The sequence below is a fragment of the Cajanus cajan genome, chromosome 10, assembly GCF_000230855.2.
Source record: "Cajanus cajan strain Asha chromosome 10, NIPB_CcT2T_4, whole genome shotgun sequence".
Classification (NCBI taxonomy): Eukaryota; Viridiplantae; Streptophyta; class Magnoliopsida; order Fabales; family Fabaceae; genus Cajanus; species Cajanus cajan.
In genome coordinates this window covers 41,167,316-41,184,789 of record NC_138526.1, presented here as the reverse complement: position 1 = coordinate 41,184,789, position 17,474 = coordinate 41,167,316, and the positions used below count along the sequence as shown (strand labels likewise).

At 28.1% G+C, this 17,474-nt stretch overlaps 1 protein-coding gene across 1 annotated transcript; it reads left to right on the top strand.

The window, feature by feature from the left end:
* The first annotated feature begins 3,768 nt into the window (after positions 1-3,768).
* Positions 3,769-6,051, top strand: LOC145952888 (uncharacterized). Its single transcript, XM_083065991.1, has 7 exons — positions 3,769-3,802; positions 3,876-4,079; positions 4,164-4,401; positions 4,484-5,125; positions 5,198-5,701; positions 5,769-5,873; positions 5,952-6,051. The coding sequence occupies exons 3-5, from the start codon at positions 4,234-4,236 to the stop codon at positions 5,462-5,464; spliced, it is 1,077 nt and encodes a 358-aa protein (XP_082922117.1). The 5' UTR covers positions 3,769-3,802; positions 3,876-4,079; positions 4,164-4,233; the 3' UTR covers positions 5,465-5,701; positions 5,769-5,873; positions 5,952-6,051.
* The last annotated feature ends 11,423 nt before the right edge of the window (positions 6,052-17,474 follow it).

Here is a 17,474-nt window from a genome sequence, read left to right as displayed (position 1 = left end):
AAAGAGTAAAATAATATTAAAATAATTATATATTAGTGGTGGTTATAAAATAAGAGGATAATTAGTATTGATAGAGTGAATAACTAATTTTTTATATATATTATTTTCTTCTATTTCAATATTGAGGTATATGATGATGAAAAAGATAATATATAATAAAAGAGTATAAATGTCTAAAAGAAATATGAAAATCAAAGGAAGGTATCTCCATTATATATAGTATAAATATATCATAAAAAAATTTATCTAATTAAAATTTAACAAATATCTTTAATTTTTAAATTATCTTATAATTAAAATTTATAATAATTGAATATACTTTAATACATCAACTAAATTTTGAATTAAAAAATAGAGTTAAAATATAGTATAGTTAAATGTTAGACAATTAAAAAAAATATTCACGTAAATATAAAAATATATAATTTTACATAATTTAGAGAAAAAAAATTTAGTTATAAAAATAATGTGTAAAATTCATATTTAAAAAAGAGAAATAATATAAAAAATATTAAATTAGAAATTAAATATAATCAAATTAAAATAATTTTGTAGAACAATATTTATAATATAATTTTTTTAACCACATTTCAAATTATTTATAATTATAAATATATTATATCTATAAGTGATAAAGAAATTAGTGGAGATAGTTACCCCACTGTATTATTGTACTGAAATCCATTCTAGGTTAGGAAATAACATGATAAGATAAGTTCTAATATTTTCTCATGGCATCTCCAATGGAAGCAATTTATTTGAGTTGTTTCATGCATTGAAAAATGAAAAAAGTGGTCCCTAGTATGTCATGTCAGCATTAAGCAATTCAAACAAAAATTTACTTCAATGGTAAGAAACTTTAAGAAATTCAACTTTTAGAATTTATTTTCTAATCATTTATGAACCAAAATTAAATTTTTATTAAAAAATATAATTTCACTACAATGAAAGAAAATAAATTACGAAAAAAAAATACACAATAAGTAGATATTAAAAATAAAATAAAAAAATAATAAATACATAAACATTATACGAAATTAATTTTCATCATTATTATTTTTAAAACGTTTCGAAATATATTTAATAAGATTTGCTTGAAATCTGGTAAGGAACAGTTGTTTGAGAAAACAGCTCTCTCTCTTCTTCAAGCAACTCATGTTGCCACGTCAGAGTCCTCCAATGACAAGAAACCAGGACTTGAGTTGCTTCATGGGACAAGCAACTTTTACTGGAGTTGCACTCATTATATACATTATGACATATATTATATTCTATCTCATAAAAATATTATATTATATAAAATAATAAAATATATTAAAAATATAACATGTATAATATTAAATATTAATTTTTAAAATATATAAAAATATATGTTATATAATATTAATTTATGAAGTAATAAATAATATTATATTATATATATAAAATTACATTCAACATTTTATCTTGTATACGTATAATAATTTTGACTTGAGAATTTAAAGTATTATTAACTAAAATATTAAAATAAAATTATTATTTAAATAATTTTTAAAGATAAATATTTGAATAATAATTAAAAAATTTAAAATGTTGTTTAATTTTCTATAATTTTAAGAAAAGTAACTACATAGATAAAAATAATAATAATTTATCTCATATAGTTAAAATTATATTTTTAATTTGAACAATTAAACAAATAAATTAAAACTTATTTTTTTAAAAAAGTATATGTAATCTTAATGAAACATAAATTTAATTATTTGAACATAATTTATATAATACATTATTTGTCATGTTGATATAGAAAATATAATATAATAATAATGTACATGCGAATAAAGTTCATTTTACTCTTATATATATATCTTACATTTATCTCATCCTAATCTCATATTATATCTTAATCATTAAGCGACCATAACATTATTAAAATGAATAATGAAAAGAATGAAATATTCAAGTATAAATAAATTAGAAACAATTTAAATAATTATAAAATTGAGCTCTAATTTTATAATTGTATTACATACTTAGAATAGGCTGGATATAACACTCACTTTTATCCTATTAACACACTGGGTAGTCCAACAAAAATATTTTCTAAATCTTAAAAATTTGAAAATGAAAATTATTTTAAAAAATAAAAATAGAACACATTTTAAACCAAACGCACCTAAAGTACACATACTTTTTACTAGCATATACTTGTTAGAAAGCTACTCATTTTCTACTCGAATATTAAATTATTTTTTATTTATTAAAAATTATAAAAATATGTATTCTTTTCTCTTATTTTTAAAAAAAAATTAATTGACATTTATTATTTTTATTGGTATTGATGCATAAATTTTGATATGAGTAATATTTTTACTTCTTATAAAAATTTGATAAATAAGATAGATAAAATAAATAAATCATTATTTTATTTTATAATTTTAATTAAAAATATATTATAATGACAATCGAATGAAACAGTGCCAGATCCAAGATTTCAAATTAATAAGGAAATTTTTAAAAATAAAAATAAAAATAATCATTATTAAACAAAACAATACCAAAATGAATATTATTAGATTCAAGTGTAAAATTCAATATTTTTAAACGTATACTAATAATTTAATTATAATAAAAGAATATATCACTAGTGCAAAAAAGGGTATTTACGTCACCCAATTTACGTCGGAAACAGTAAACACCGACGTTGTAAAAATGCGGTGGCAGTTTCGTAATTAAGAGGAGACTAATTTACGTCGGACCTCCCCTAGTCCGACGTAAAATGTGGGAATTAACGTCGCAGTCTCATACTGCGACGTAAATTTACGTCGGACCACCTCTAGTCCGACGTAAATTTACGTCAGACTATGGGGGTTCCGACGTAAATTTACGTCGGAACAATGAAGCCCGACGTAAAAAATGGCCCTATATTCCCCACCTTCGTATTTTCCATTCCCGCGCTCACAATTTACAAACAACCTCTCTCATTTTCTCTGAATTTCTGAGTCTCCCACTGCGTTTAGTGCTACATTCAACGTATCCAAGTCTCTAAGTGTCTGCACGTTGGTCGTTTGAGGTTAGTTTGTTGTCCCGTAATTGTTTTGTTTTTTTTTTGCTATTTGTTCCGCTGGAACGGCCCGTTCTCCTTGCAGAACGGGCCGTTCTCCTTGCAGAACGGGCCGTTCTCCTTGCAGAACGGGTTGTTCTGCAAGCAGTACGGGCCGTTCTGCAAAGAGAACGGCCCGTTCTGCTGGAAATTTGTTGTTGTAATTTTTTGATCTGGAACGGCCCGTTCTAGTTTCAGTACGGGCCGTTCCAGATGCATTAAAGAAGAGTTTTAGGCATTGACCTTTAGTTTACCATCGATTTTTTAGGGTTGTAGTTTAGGTTAGAAAATTTATGAATAACTGAGTCAATAGTTTACATTCCAACCTAATAGTTTCTGTTTATGTATTATTTATTTTTTTATTAGTTATTTTGTTGCTATATTATTATTATCTTTTTTACTTTATTTGTCTATTCAGTTAATTCATTGTTTTAATAATGACAGTTTAATTTTTTCAGGATTATGGAGGATTCTGGGTCTGGCAGTGGAAGGAGGGAAGGTAGATCTGTCACCCGATTGTCTGGGTTGACAGCTGGGCGCATTGCCAAGGAGAGGACACCGGTTGAGGTGGATCCTCGTTCTGGAAAGGCATCAGGCCCAAATGCTGCCAAGTTTAAGAGCTATTTGGGAGTCTTAGCTCGACGACATGTTTCTATTATCATTCCATCATGGGATGACGTTCAGAAGGTTGACAAGAACCTCATGTGGCAGGATATTCAGGTATATACTTTCACATCCTTTCAATATTATATAACTAAAATACATTATTTATTATTTGTTGTTATTTTCATAGCAAAATTTTGACATTCCCAACACTGAGGGCATGAGGAGGAAGATGTTATCTGCCCTTGCCACCAGGTGGAGAGACTTCAAGACTTTTTTGACACGGGAGTATGTATTTGGAGAGCGCCAAAATGAGACTCCCTGTCTAAAGTACCAGATCACTGATGAGGAGTGGATGCAATTTTGTGCCACTCGATTGGACCCTTCGTGGCAGGTTAGTTATTGATAACTTTTACATTGACACAAATACTTAAGGTACATTTTAATTTATCTCATTTTCTTTTTTGTATTATTGCAGGCTAAAAGAATAGCTGCCCAAGAACGACAGGCCAAGAATGATGCACCCCATCTATTGTTAAGAGGGGGATATGAAAGAAAAAAAAAAGCAAATGAAGAAGGCTAAGGCACAGGCAGCAGGGGTTGAGGATGCTGACCGTGTAGAGTCACCTCCCCGCCATGAGATGTGGATAGCAGCCCGGACAAAACCAGATGGGCAAATGACTTCTGAGTCTGCAAGAGTCGTTGCTAGTAAAATAGTAAGTAAAAATATACAAACTAAGACTCTTCATTTCAACTCATTTAATTCATAAGAATTTTTAATCTTTCTTATTGTTGCAGGAGGGTTTAGTTGAGCAGAGCACCCAGGGCTCATTTGTTTCTGATGGTCGGAATGATATCCTCACAACGGCCATAGGAAAGCCAGAGCACGGAGGTCGTGTGCGTGGTGTTGGTGGTTCTTGGAGCCACCGAGATTTCTTTGGTGGCCGATCATCGAGGAGCACTGTCAACTCTTGCAGTCAAGAGGTTATACAGAAATTGGAGCAGAGATTGAAGATGGAGTTTGAAGAGAAACTGAAGAATATTGGAAAACAGTTTGAACAGAAGTTTGAACTTTTGGCTCGTTCTCAGCAACAGACTGCAGTTGCTCATGATGGTGTTCGAGTCAGCACTAAAGGGAGTTGTGCTGCTCTAGATCCCTCACCGGATCAGACTCACACTGATGTACCAAACCAGTGTGAGTTATATGTTGAGGATGACCCCCCACGGTTAGTGGCTATTGGCCGAGTATTTGAGGGTGGCTCAACCATCCATGGTGTCCCTCTACAGCCAGACTGGACACGGGTTGTGGTTGACCAAGTTCAAGATGCTGCTGCTCTAGTGCCTTTGCCCAATACAGAGGTTCAACTAGTGGGGCAGGCAACTGGCACATTCTTAGCTTGGCCAAAACGTTTGGTCATGCCGCTTTCAGCACGGGCAAAGGTAATTATATTATTGCTCTTTTAGATTCTTATAATTCTATTATTGTTTAACTAATTTTGATTATTTCTTTAGGATTTTATCAATCGTGGTAAGGAGGTCATGAGAGAACCTCATGTTCATGATGCCAATATCGCAGAAGCTGAGGATGATCCCATATCTATGCTTCTAATCAAATTACCACGAATAAAGAAGCATCCAATTCAATTGCAGTGGGACATTAGAGTTTTTGGAGTTGATAGCTCTGATGTTCCACTATACATATCTCTGCCTGATGCATTAGAGATTGTTGGGGGAAACTGCATGTTAAATATATCTGTCATACAGTTGTGGGCCATGTAAGTCATATTTTCTTTTATGAGTCTAAATTTACAATAATTACATTTAACTTATAATAATTATTTGTGTTAGGTACATGGATAAATTGAGTGTGGAGCAAGCACAAGCAGAAGTATATGGATTTATTGAGCCTCAATCCATCCAAAAATCAGGAAACACTCAGGTCCAGATCCAACAATATATGCAAACAAGGATGAGTGACTCAAGAAGACATATATACATGGCTCCATACATTGACGGGTTAGTTTTTTAATTGGTTTTTTAATCATGGTAATTTTTTAACTGATTAGTTTGTCATACAATGTAGGTCCCATTGGCAGTTAATGGTAATCATTCCTAAGGAATATACCGTGGTGTGGTTTTGTTCACTTCATCGAAAACCAAGCCATGAAATTAAAAGCCAATTACATGGGTAACTAAATTTTTTTCATTATGTTTTAAAACTAATTATATATATTGGCTAACATTTGTTTTTATTTCAATTAATTAGAATCGTGTCTGGAGCTAATATATTAAGTGGAAGAGCCAGATCATCAAAGTCATTGCATTTCATATACCCTAAGGTTAGCAAATAAATTCATACAATCAATAATATTTAAATTTATTGACTTTGGAATTAATAGTTATTTGTTTCTCATTTTATTGTAATAAGCAACAAGACTCGTTTGAATGTGGCTATTACATCATGTATTGGATGAAAGCCATAGTTTCTGCGGGTATTATTGATTCTTGGGCGCAGGTAATTCATATCAAAATTTATTTAATTATATTTATCTTTAGAATAATTAACATTGCATATTAATGACACTTAAATTACCCTTTCAGGTCTTTCAAGATCCATCTCCATTGCCCGAAGATGAGTTGCTCAAGATAAGAGAACAATGGGCAAATTTTTTTCTAAGTTTAGTTAGTTAGATATTATGTTTATAGTTTGATAGTTAGTTAGATATTATGTTTATAGTTTGATAGTTAGTTAGTTTAGTTAGTTAGATAGCATTGACAAACATGTTTTATAGCTTTTTTAGGATAATAGGATTTACATTGTCATAATTTATGTTTTTTAAGATTTGTATATTATTTTCTTTTTGTCATTCAATTTTGAAATACAATTTGAATTTCTATTCTGGACTGCCTGGTTTAGAGTTGGTATTCTGGATTATATTTATATGCAGGTGTTGGGTATATCAATTTACAAACGTTTTTTAAAAAAAAACTCCCACAATTTACGTCGGACGTGGCCTTGTCTGACGTAAAATTGTGGCATGATTTTGCCCCTTTTTACGTCGGTCTGGAATAATCTCCAACGTAAATTTATGTCGTCTTTCAGAGGCGACGTAAATTTACGACTCCCGTATTAACGTCGGACCCTTTTCCGACGTAAAAGGGTCAAAATACACGACGTAAAAGACCCTTTCTGTACTAGTGATTTGTTCACTTTCACATAATATAAGTAGGTCCATCATAAATAAAAAATATATTATTATTATATTATTATATATTGGATGATAAAATAATATATAAAAAATATATATATAAGTTATTATTTTTTGAAAGAATCTAAAAAAAAGAGTCGGTATAGAATGTATAGTAAAATTATATATGGTGTGCAATTTTCTAAGAAAATATGATGTGGCAAAAATTGAAGTTGCCGACAACATTTAAAGTGAATGGAATGGCAGTATGGTTGCATAAGCATTAGGATGACAAAAGTATTCACACTCGCGAGTATCTGTGGGTAAAATCTGTTATAAATAATAAATAAATAGGTTAATTGGGTATCTGTGGATAATGAGAATGGATAATTTTTTACCCGTTTATAAACGGAGCAGAAGCAGGTATGATGATATTTATATCCACGGATATTAATAATACTTTTTAAATATTTTAATTATCCTTGTACTACAGAATCTTAAAACTACACTCTCTCATCTTATTTTCTTACAAAAGTGAAGTTGATGAAGTTACCAACATTTGTTAAGCATGTTATAGAATTATGTTAGATGTAATTTGATTAATTTTTAACTTTGATTGAACCAATAAGATTTATGTATTTTAAGTTGTTTACTTTCATTTGAATTATGAAATTGAATTATTGTAGCTTTGTGATGAGACTTTAACTTACTTATGAGTTTGATGTATTTTAAATTATTGATTATCTTGCATTTTTATTATTATTTTAACAAAATTAACGTTAAATATAACATTAAATTTTTATTTTTAATATTTTAATGATAATAAATATAAACTTAAAATTATTTGTAATATAATTTTTTTAATTTTTTAAAAAAATTATAAATATGTATGGATACTCATGAATATCCGTGAGTATTCAAAAAATTTATGAATACCCACTTAATAAATACCTACAGATATAAGATAAGTATAAGGGCAATTTTCATCCAGCGAGACGAGAACGAGTTTATTATTATCCGCCCCTATAGGGCCCATTATCATCCCTAATCAGCATGCTTACTTCCATTTTATTAGACCTTCAGACTTCAGTTGTTGCACATTTTCCCGACCAATTAATGAAATATGTGTTTTCTTGTTTCTTTTGATCCTATCTATTTATCCATCATTTCATTTCTTACAAACATTTTTTTTCACGTTCCTTACTACAAACACCTTATTACTTTATTATAGCTAAATTCGATTTCTATTTTTGCACCTACATAATAATTAATATTTAATTCATGCATACTTACATTTCTTTAAAATTTGAATTGATCAATACTGTATTTATTGCTCTTTTTAATTTACGATTCTTACTTCATACCGCTGTAACTAGTGCAAAAATAACATTATTTTGTTTTCCGTAAAGAAGTCTATGCGAATTTTTTAAAAAAAATCTTATTTTAAGAATCTTAATTTTTTATATTTAGTAGTAAAAAAATTTCCAAAATATAATTTTTATCTCACTTTTCTGTAAAAACATTATTTTAAAGAGAGAGTAGAGTCTAATTTTTTTGAGTTAGGAAAAAAAAATTTTGTATATAAAAATATCACAATATCTCTTTTTAAAACAAAAAATCTCTTTCTCTCACCTTCCATTTCTCTTTGTGTCTCCCTCACTCTCTCTCTTTTTCTTTCTCTCTCACTTTCACTCTCCTCTCTTCCTCTCTCCCTCTCCTCTCTCTCTTCCCCCCTATTTCTTTCTCTCTCTCTCTCTATGACTCTCACTCCGCCTCTCTTCCTCTCTCTCTCCCTCTCACATTTTTATTTCTCTCTTTCTTATATTTCATTATTTTTTGAGCTTGTCAATTTTAATAATATTATTAAAGTTTATTTTGTTTCTACAATTTAATGATATTTCTTAATATTTATTTATTTATTTTTATTTGAATGAATTAAGTAATATAGTTTTATTCTTCTTATTTATAGCATTTTCTTTATTTATTTCTCCTGTTAAATTCTTTATTTAAAATTTTAACTATAAGTTTTTAACTTTTTAAAATATTTTAATGTCACATTTGTAATAAAGTTTGAGTAAATAAAAGTCTAATGAGATTATTTTAATAAAGATTATTTTTGTAAAAAATATTTATATAGTTAAGAATATACTATTATAACCAAACATGAAAAATTTTAATTCTCGGTAATCTTGTATGAATATTCTCATAAACATTTATGAGTAATCAAACAAATTTTAACTATTCTTAGGAATTATGATTCTCAAAATTTGTAATTTTCAAGAATAAGATCCTTGGATATGAGAAAACTTCTCCCCTTACTAAACATCCCCTAAGTGTAATACAATTGAGTAAGTCTTTTAATTTCTAGGTACTAGTTATCTAGGACTTGGTTAAGACTTGATTTAATTAAGATTTTTTTATTATTTTATATTCTTATATACAAACTTATACTAAATGACAACCCGTAATCTCACTAAAAGCTATAAAAAATGTTAGTGATTTGATTATGATCTTACATAAAATCATGCTTTATCCTAATCTAAATTTTTCACTACCAAAAAAAAAATTATTCCGTTATCAATTATCATTATGCATAGTCATAGAATATACAATTGTGAGTTTAATACTTTAATGTAAATTTTTATTATAAAATTTAGGTAAATTGATCCATAAAATTGAGTAAAATTTGAATAAATCTTGAGATTCAATCGACACATATAAAAACACTTATAAATTATCTACCAATAAACTCAATATATTAATCGTGAAAATTAGATTCACATCTTTACAAAATATGAATTTATTTTTTTATTGGTTGAACTAATTTGTGTGTTAATTATTAGTGTATCATCAGTGCATGAAACTTTTTTCTATCAATAAGTTATAACGAAGACTATAAAAATTAAACTTTTTGTTGTTAAATTTAACTTTTCTCCTATATAGTCTTGTACACTATACAAAATACAAAATACAAAATGTTACTATAATTGCTTGCATACAATATTGCTTATATATTTAACTTTTTTCAGCGCATGCATTGGGCACAGTATTAAAAGTTGATAATGACACTAGTTACTTTAGCAGACAATATACCGATAATGATAATTTTATAAAATAAAATAAAAAATAAAAATAAAAATAAAAAGAATACAAAGGAAACATTATATGTGAGGGAGTCTAGAAATAATGTATAATAAAAAAGAATAAAAATAATAAATATATTTAATTTAACAAATAATTATATTGAATGGAAATTTCACATATTACGTGAAAGTTTTTATATTTAATATAATTTTAAACATATATAAGAAAATTATTATCATTAAATAATGAAAAAATACTTGTCTTCGAATAATGCACAATAGACGTCTTCATTACTAAAACTGAAGGTTTCACTTAATTATATGAAGAAGAAAAAAATACATTGAAAATACTATTTTAAAACTTAATTAAGAATAAATCATGCAAGGTTTTAATCGGGTGAATCAATCAGTAATTTGATTTGGCGTTATAAAATTAAAATAACTACATGATTTGGTCTTATAAAATTAAAAATTTTGTAAACTACATGATCGAAACTTACACACTACATGATTTGTGTGTATTTAGAGTTTAGGGTTTAGTAAACTACATGATTTGGTGTTATAAAATTAAAAATTTATAAACTACATGATCGTTTGTGTGTGTTATTTTCTTAAAATTATTTTAATTAATTAAAGGAGTTTTATAAAATATTTTAGAAATTTTTAATAATTATGAGTATTTTTAGTTAAATAATCAATATTTTTGAAAATTATTTGTATATTATTTATTAAAAAAACATGTATTTTTATGATATTTTATTATAGAAAGTATTTAGAGAAAATATGTTTTAATTAATTATGTAATTAAATGTATTTTGAAAAATATGTATTTTATGATATTTTAATATGCATATATATGTATATATTGTTAATTATTAATTATTTTATTTTGTTATGATTAATTGAGTTGATTTTAATAATTATTTTAATTATTTTATATGTATATATATTATAAGGTTTATGATTAAATGATGTATTTATTTTATTAAGTGAAGAAAAGATTTTGTAAACTATAGTTAAGTAAGTTTTAATTAAGGGTTAAGAGAATAGAGATTAATGTTTTAAGTGGATAGTTTCTTGATAAGGTTTACGCTTCTCTTTTTTTACACATTTTCTCTTTACACTTACATGTTCTACGTTTATAACTTGAAGGATAGAAGTAAGAAGGAAACTACCCTGAGACTATACATCTGTCTTCTTTTGCTTATTAAGGTAAATATAGGAGTGAATAGTCTCACTCTAGATTAAGTTGGGTTTAGGATTGATCCCAAATCCTTTCTCTATTGTATGTCTAAGTATGAGAAGTTTTTCCTTAATGTGTCTTTATCTTCTTTGTTTCTTCTTGTATACTCTATTTGATGTAAATTATATGTATGTATTAGTAATTTTTGAAAATAGACTTGAAATTGTATGTTTTAGTGTTCATGCAGGTTCCTATGAGAATTCTAAATGGTTATTGTGCGAGTAGTTAATAGAAATATATATATAGAATATGAAATTGAGGTTAAATTGGAGTAATTGATGTATAATAAAGTAATATTAAGCTTTAATAGTGATTTTTGTTTATTAGTTTGAAGTTTTAAAGTTTTAGATTTGCCATGTGCGATTTTCGCACTTATGAGACTTAATTCTTAACATAAATCTTATATACTCCCTTTCAGGATCAAACTAGATAAATAAACTAGACATCTATATAGAAAAATCTTTTAAAATACCTAAAGACATTTAAGAAATTCTTTAACTCCTAGAGTCTTTTAACACCATACTTTAGAATACTTCAACACATAATTATTTCTAAAAGACAATAATTAATAAATAACTTATAATGTTAAAAAAATTCCAATAAAATAGGATTAAAAAGATTGCGTTGATATAACATTAACTCAACCAACGGTACTAATTAATGTTGTGGCCGACGTTATTGATGATTCTACTGGATCTATTTCACAAACTTATTTTTGTTTTAAGTGAAAAGAGATATTGAATGGATGATTTAATTTATGGGGTGTTGGTAGTCATGAAGTCACTATCATGCATCTCAAGTTAAAATAAAAAATAAAAAACACGGGTTCGTGATGGGAACTGCCGAACTATTGAGTGGCAGTTCCTGTCTAGCAATACCATAGCTATTTTGGTGTCTTTTTCTGTTTTCTGATGCCAAGAAATTGATCTGTAACATTGCCATGTCCATCCAATGTGACCAACCTACCCTATCTTTTATTTTGGATTATGCCTCACGTTGAGCCATTTAATTATCAAGTGGGTGATCCCTACCGACTCGTGTCTTTCAACTTTAAACCATAACATCCACATACACATAACTTTGCTCTTTGGCCAATTTTTTTGTTGCAAACAACCAATTAAAATACCAATTACCATTCGTCATTTCTTTTTTGTCCTTTGGCTTTGGAGTGAGATTATATCTTGTCTTCTTTATTTTACTTTTCTTTCATATTAAAGATATTTTCTTAATGCATATAGTTGGAAACTAATTCTTTTTTGAGAGATAAGTGGAAGTAGTACTTTCTTAAAGACGTTTTTTCTTCAAATATATAATATAATCAAAAACGAACTTTTGGCAACTTGCTTGAGAGATTCAACTGTTTCCCAACTTAATTTGTTGTAATGTGTATTATTTGTGTTGAAATATAGAAAAAGTCTTATATCTCTATCATTATGTAGCTTTTGGATGATAATTAAAAAAAATTAGGATGATTTAAATCTTAAGGAAATATTAAGATACTCATATTGAGACATATGCGTATGAATTTTTTATATTTAATAGTTTGGTAGATAATAAGTATTAACAAAATGATGTTAAATTTATAGCATTGTCCTTTTTAATTTTAGTTATTTTAATAGAAAAAATAAATTAATTATATTAATATGGTGATGATGACAATATTAGTAGAAAAAATAAATTAATTATATTAATATGGTGATGATGACAATATTAGTAATGATGGTGACAATGGCCATGACAACAACGAATGTGTAGTAGCGGTGAGAATAATAATGATAGTAGTAATAATACAACTGCGATAGCAATAGTGATTGTAATGATAATGATAGTGGTTGAGTCACTTGTGATAATCGTTATGATGACAACAATACAATGGTGGTAAAAGAGGTGATGATTGGGACAATGATAATAACAATGACAATAATAGGGGAAAGAGATAAAAGAAAGAAAATATGTTAATTAATTAAGTAACAAATAAGTATGAATATTTTTATTTAAGTTAGGAAGAACTATTATGAGTAACAATTATATGAATATTTAACATGATTAGATATCAAGAGTTTAAGTTTGAAATTAATACTTAAATTAAAATAAATTTGTATCATGTGATCCATACTTGATGATGATGAAATTATTAAATAATGTTTAGTTTAAAAAAATGATAAAAAAAATGAGAGTGGATAAATTCACATAAAAAAAAAAAAGAATATGATGGATTTCAAAGCAAGGAAATTCATTGAACCCCAATCCTCAATTTAAATGGGGTTGGTAGTGATAGATCATTGACCTAATTTTTAATCAATTGCTCTACCCATAACTTAGATTCTCTATTTATATTTATATATAAAGAATTAAAGATGATTATTTGTTTTTATGTGTATATTATTTTTGACAATTTTAACCCTTTAAAAATTACATAATAATAATTAATAAAAATCATAAAAATCATAAAAATCTTTTAATATATAAGCTTTTTGTTTGAATATTTTGATAATCACTCACTACCTTCACTAATGTGTATTCAAAGAAAAGTAAAATGTCTTTTGTTCAAAAGTTCTATATAAAAGGTTTAGTTTTAGGTTTTTTCATATTAATAAATAATTAGAAAAAAATAATAATTTTATAAAATTAAGTTTATTATTAATATTTCAAGACTAAAACAATACAATACAATTTTCTTAAAAAGTATTACTAAGAATATAAATGAGAAAAATAATTAATACTATATTAAAAAATTAAAATAATATTTATTTTGAGATTTTTTTTATTTTAAATAATACTTATTACGAGTGTTCACTTAAAAAAACACTTATTATGAGCCAAAGAGAATAATTTTAATTACACATGCAGGGATCAATATTTGCTAATAGGAATGAAAAGGATTTCTCTTCTATAACTGCGATTTTAAGTTTGAATTTGTGAGACCCCCGCAACCCTCCCTCTCTTTTCTCATTTCCTTCCCCTTTTCACTATCACTTTCATACTTTTTTTGCCCCCACTCTCTCTTCTTTCCTTGCTGATTCTTCTTGGTGATCTCAGGTGCTGAGTAGTGGTGTAAGAGGCTTTAGCTGAGGCTCAGATTTCTCTCTTCTTCTCCTCCTTCATTTTCTCCATTTCTTCTCTTCCCAGAGCTCGAAATTCTTCACAGAGATAAGGGAAGTTAGTTTTTCGTGCTGGTTATTTGGGAGTGAGCTGGGAACTCACTTGTTGGCTAAATTCTTGCGGATTTATGGTTGTGTTTGAAGAAATTTCATTTTAGGGGTTTCGGGGTTTTGGGTGAAAATTTGGGGTTTTTCCATGTTTATGGTTGCATGCTGAAAATGATTTGGTTTTCGTGTTGTTGGATGAAAATGTAGAGTTTTGGATGGTTTGCATGTGGATTTGCTGGTTGTTTGTGCAGGTTTTGATGCAAATTTTCGAAGTTTGGGGGTTGCTGCTTGGTATCACATCGGACGCAATTCTTGATGCTGGGCGTGTGACCATCAGAGGACTCTATTGGACAAGTCCGCCGGGCGCAAAGTTGTGCGCGTCGGGCGAGCTTGAGAATGGGAGCCTCTGGATGGCCCACGCCGGGCGTGGTTGGACCGCCCTGGGCACAATATCAGTAAGTAACTTATCTTTTTGGGTTTCTGGTGTTGCGCCAGGCGTGACTATGTCTCGCCGGGCGTGGAGACTCCTTGGGAGTCTCTGGCAAAGGTGGCGCTGGGCGCAATTGGTATTACGTTGGGCGTGAGACCTTGGAGAGGTCTCTGCCTTCCCTGTGCCGAGTGCGGGTTTGGCACGTCGGGCGTGTGAGGCTCCTTGGAGTCTCTGCCTCCTAGCACACCGGGCATAATTGAAATTGCGCCGGGCGCGTTTGAGCCTTGGTGCTCTCTGGTTGGGCCACGTCGGGCGCGACCATGAGTGCGTCGGGCGTGGATGTGATCTTTATTTTATGCTGATATATGCTGAGAAATGCTTATATATGTTGATGTTTGCTGAGCTGAGCTGTTATTGATGAATGTTGTTAAGCTGATTAATGATATTGTTGTGCTGTGAAATGTTCATGCTGAATTATGATGTTTAAGTTGTGCTGTATAAAGTTGAGTTGTGTTGTATGATGTTAATGTTGTTATGTTGTGTTGTGCTGCATGCTGATATAGACCGTTGTAGGCTGTAAGGCTGAGTTGTTGTAGGCCGTAAGGCTGAGCTATTGTAGGAGATCTTTGAGCTGATATACATGACGACGCATTGTTTGTTTAATGCTGCTTTTGGCTAAATGACATGAGATGTATGTTGTGATGTGTTGTATGCTGATTCATGCTAAATTTAATTATATGCTGATGGTTGTAGCTGATTATAATTCCTGTAATTATATGTGTATAAGTTGATTCTTTTCACTAGCTTACCCTTGTTGTTTCTATGTGGTTTGGACTGCAATGATCATACTGTGTATGGAGCAGAGCAGGGATATGTTGGTGACTTGAGGCAGGTCTGCAGCTGACAGATGAAGTGGATATTGATATTTTGTTGTTTTGAGTCCTTACTGTAGCATTGTTGTATGTATTTTGTATATTTAGATTTTTGAGCTCCAGGCTAGACATATGTGTATATACTTTATATGTATGTATGTATGCTCTGTTCTGTATGATGCTGTATGGTTTGCTGTGTGACGGTCATGTGGGTCGTTACAGAATTCAAGACTTCAAATTGTATGTAAATTGCAATTTGGTCCCTGGTGGTGTAAAAAGTACGTATAGTGCTGACGCGCGCTACAAAACAAACTCAAAATTAGAGGTGAACATTCGTCCAAATCCATTTGGAGACCCGATCGATCTAAATTAAATTAAAGAGAAAAATTGGATTGATTTACATCATCAATACTTAATTAAAAATTAAAAATTTAATAACAGTTCAGATATGAAATCTAGGCACATGAAATTTTTGGACAAACAAGCCATTATTATATTGATTTTTTTTTTAGTTTTTTATATTGTGTAATTCTATAATTATATTATTTTTGTGTTAGGTAATTTTATAATTCTATTTTTTTATATCAATTTTATTTCATTTTATTATAATTTTCTATTTTCACTTTTTCTTTATTTTTATTTTTATTACTCTATTAATAAATCCAATGACTTAACCCAAATTAACTTTAAAATAATCGAATTTATTTTATTTGAGTTGAAAAAATTATTTAAAAGAACCAAACTAACTCAAACCATTTAAATATTAATCAGTTTAAATTTTAGTAACCCTTATTCAAAGTGCTATAACGACCTAAAACGAGAGATTTTATTTTTAGTCTTCTTAATTATATTCATATAATATATACTTCTTTCCTTAAAATAGTGATATTCACTTTTGTATGACTATTTTTTTTTTCAGTTTTAAATGTTTTAGTCCAAAAAAATTTATTTAATGTAAGAAAATAAGGATCATACAAGTATCAATATTTCGGTCAACACACTATAGGATTACATTACTAACACCAATTGATACAATATTGCAAGCATAATAAATTGTATTTCATATATAAATTGTTTGATATTTAATTTTAATTTTAAATATAAAATAAATTAGATTAAGAGAAAAATATCTAGTCTCTTACAAAGATTAACTACCATTTCTAATAATATAATATATAAAAAATAGGGTTACATTTGAAAGTTAACTAAATACTATAGTATTTTAATCTATACAATGAATATTTTATATTTAAATATATAAATTATATTTAAAATACATATAAATATATTTAAGCATATAAATTATATTTTATATTTATAATAAATAATTGATATTGTTACAAGATTATTTTTAATAATTAATCATTTATTTAAAAAGTAAAATTTAATTTATACGTAAATATGATAAATAAAAATTAAATAAAATAAAATAATTATTTTTTAAAATCTAAACACTTTTATTTTTTTTTTGAAGCAACTAAACACTTTTATTAAAGATATGTCTCTAAACACATTCTGATACGATATAATTGATTATATTTAATACTTCTTATGTTTTATAATAAGTGTTAATTTAAATTAATTTTTTTCTTTAACTCTAAAACACAGCATAGAGAATGAAATATTCAGATTCGTTGCTTGAAATGGAATGGTGAAACATTTTCACATAGGAGTGATTGTGTCATCCTCCACTATTGCTAAGTGGTGTACGTTTTACTATCATATAGTATTAATTGGTATGATTCTACTTAAACTTTGGTATGACGTGTTCTAGAAATTGACACGATTGAATTTTGAGGTCGAAAGATGAAGCAATGGGGTTAT

Coding starts and splice junctions, on each gene's coding strand:
- LOC145952888 (XM_083065991.1), top strand. CDS start 4,234: ATGAAAGAAAAAAAAAAGCAAATGAAGAAGGCTAAGGCACAGGCAGCA. Junction 4,402..4,483: donor GAGTCGTTGCTAGTAAAATA/GTAAGTAAAAAT, acceptor TTATTGTTGCAG/GAGGGTTTAGTTGAGCAGAG. Junction 5,126..5,197: donor CGCTTTCAGCACGGGCAAAG/GTAATTATATTA, acceptor TTATTTCTTTAG/GATTTTATCAATCGTGGTAA.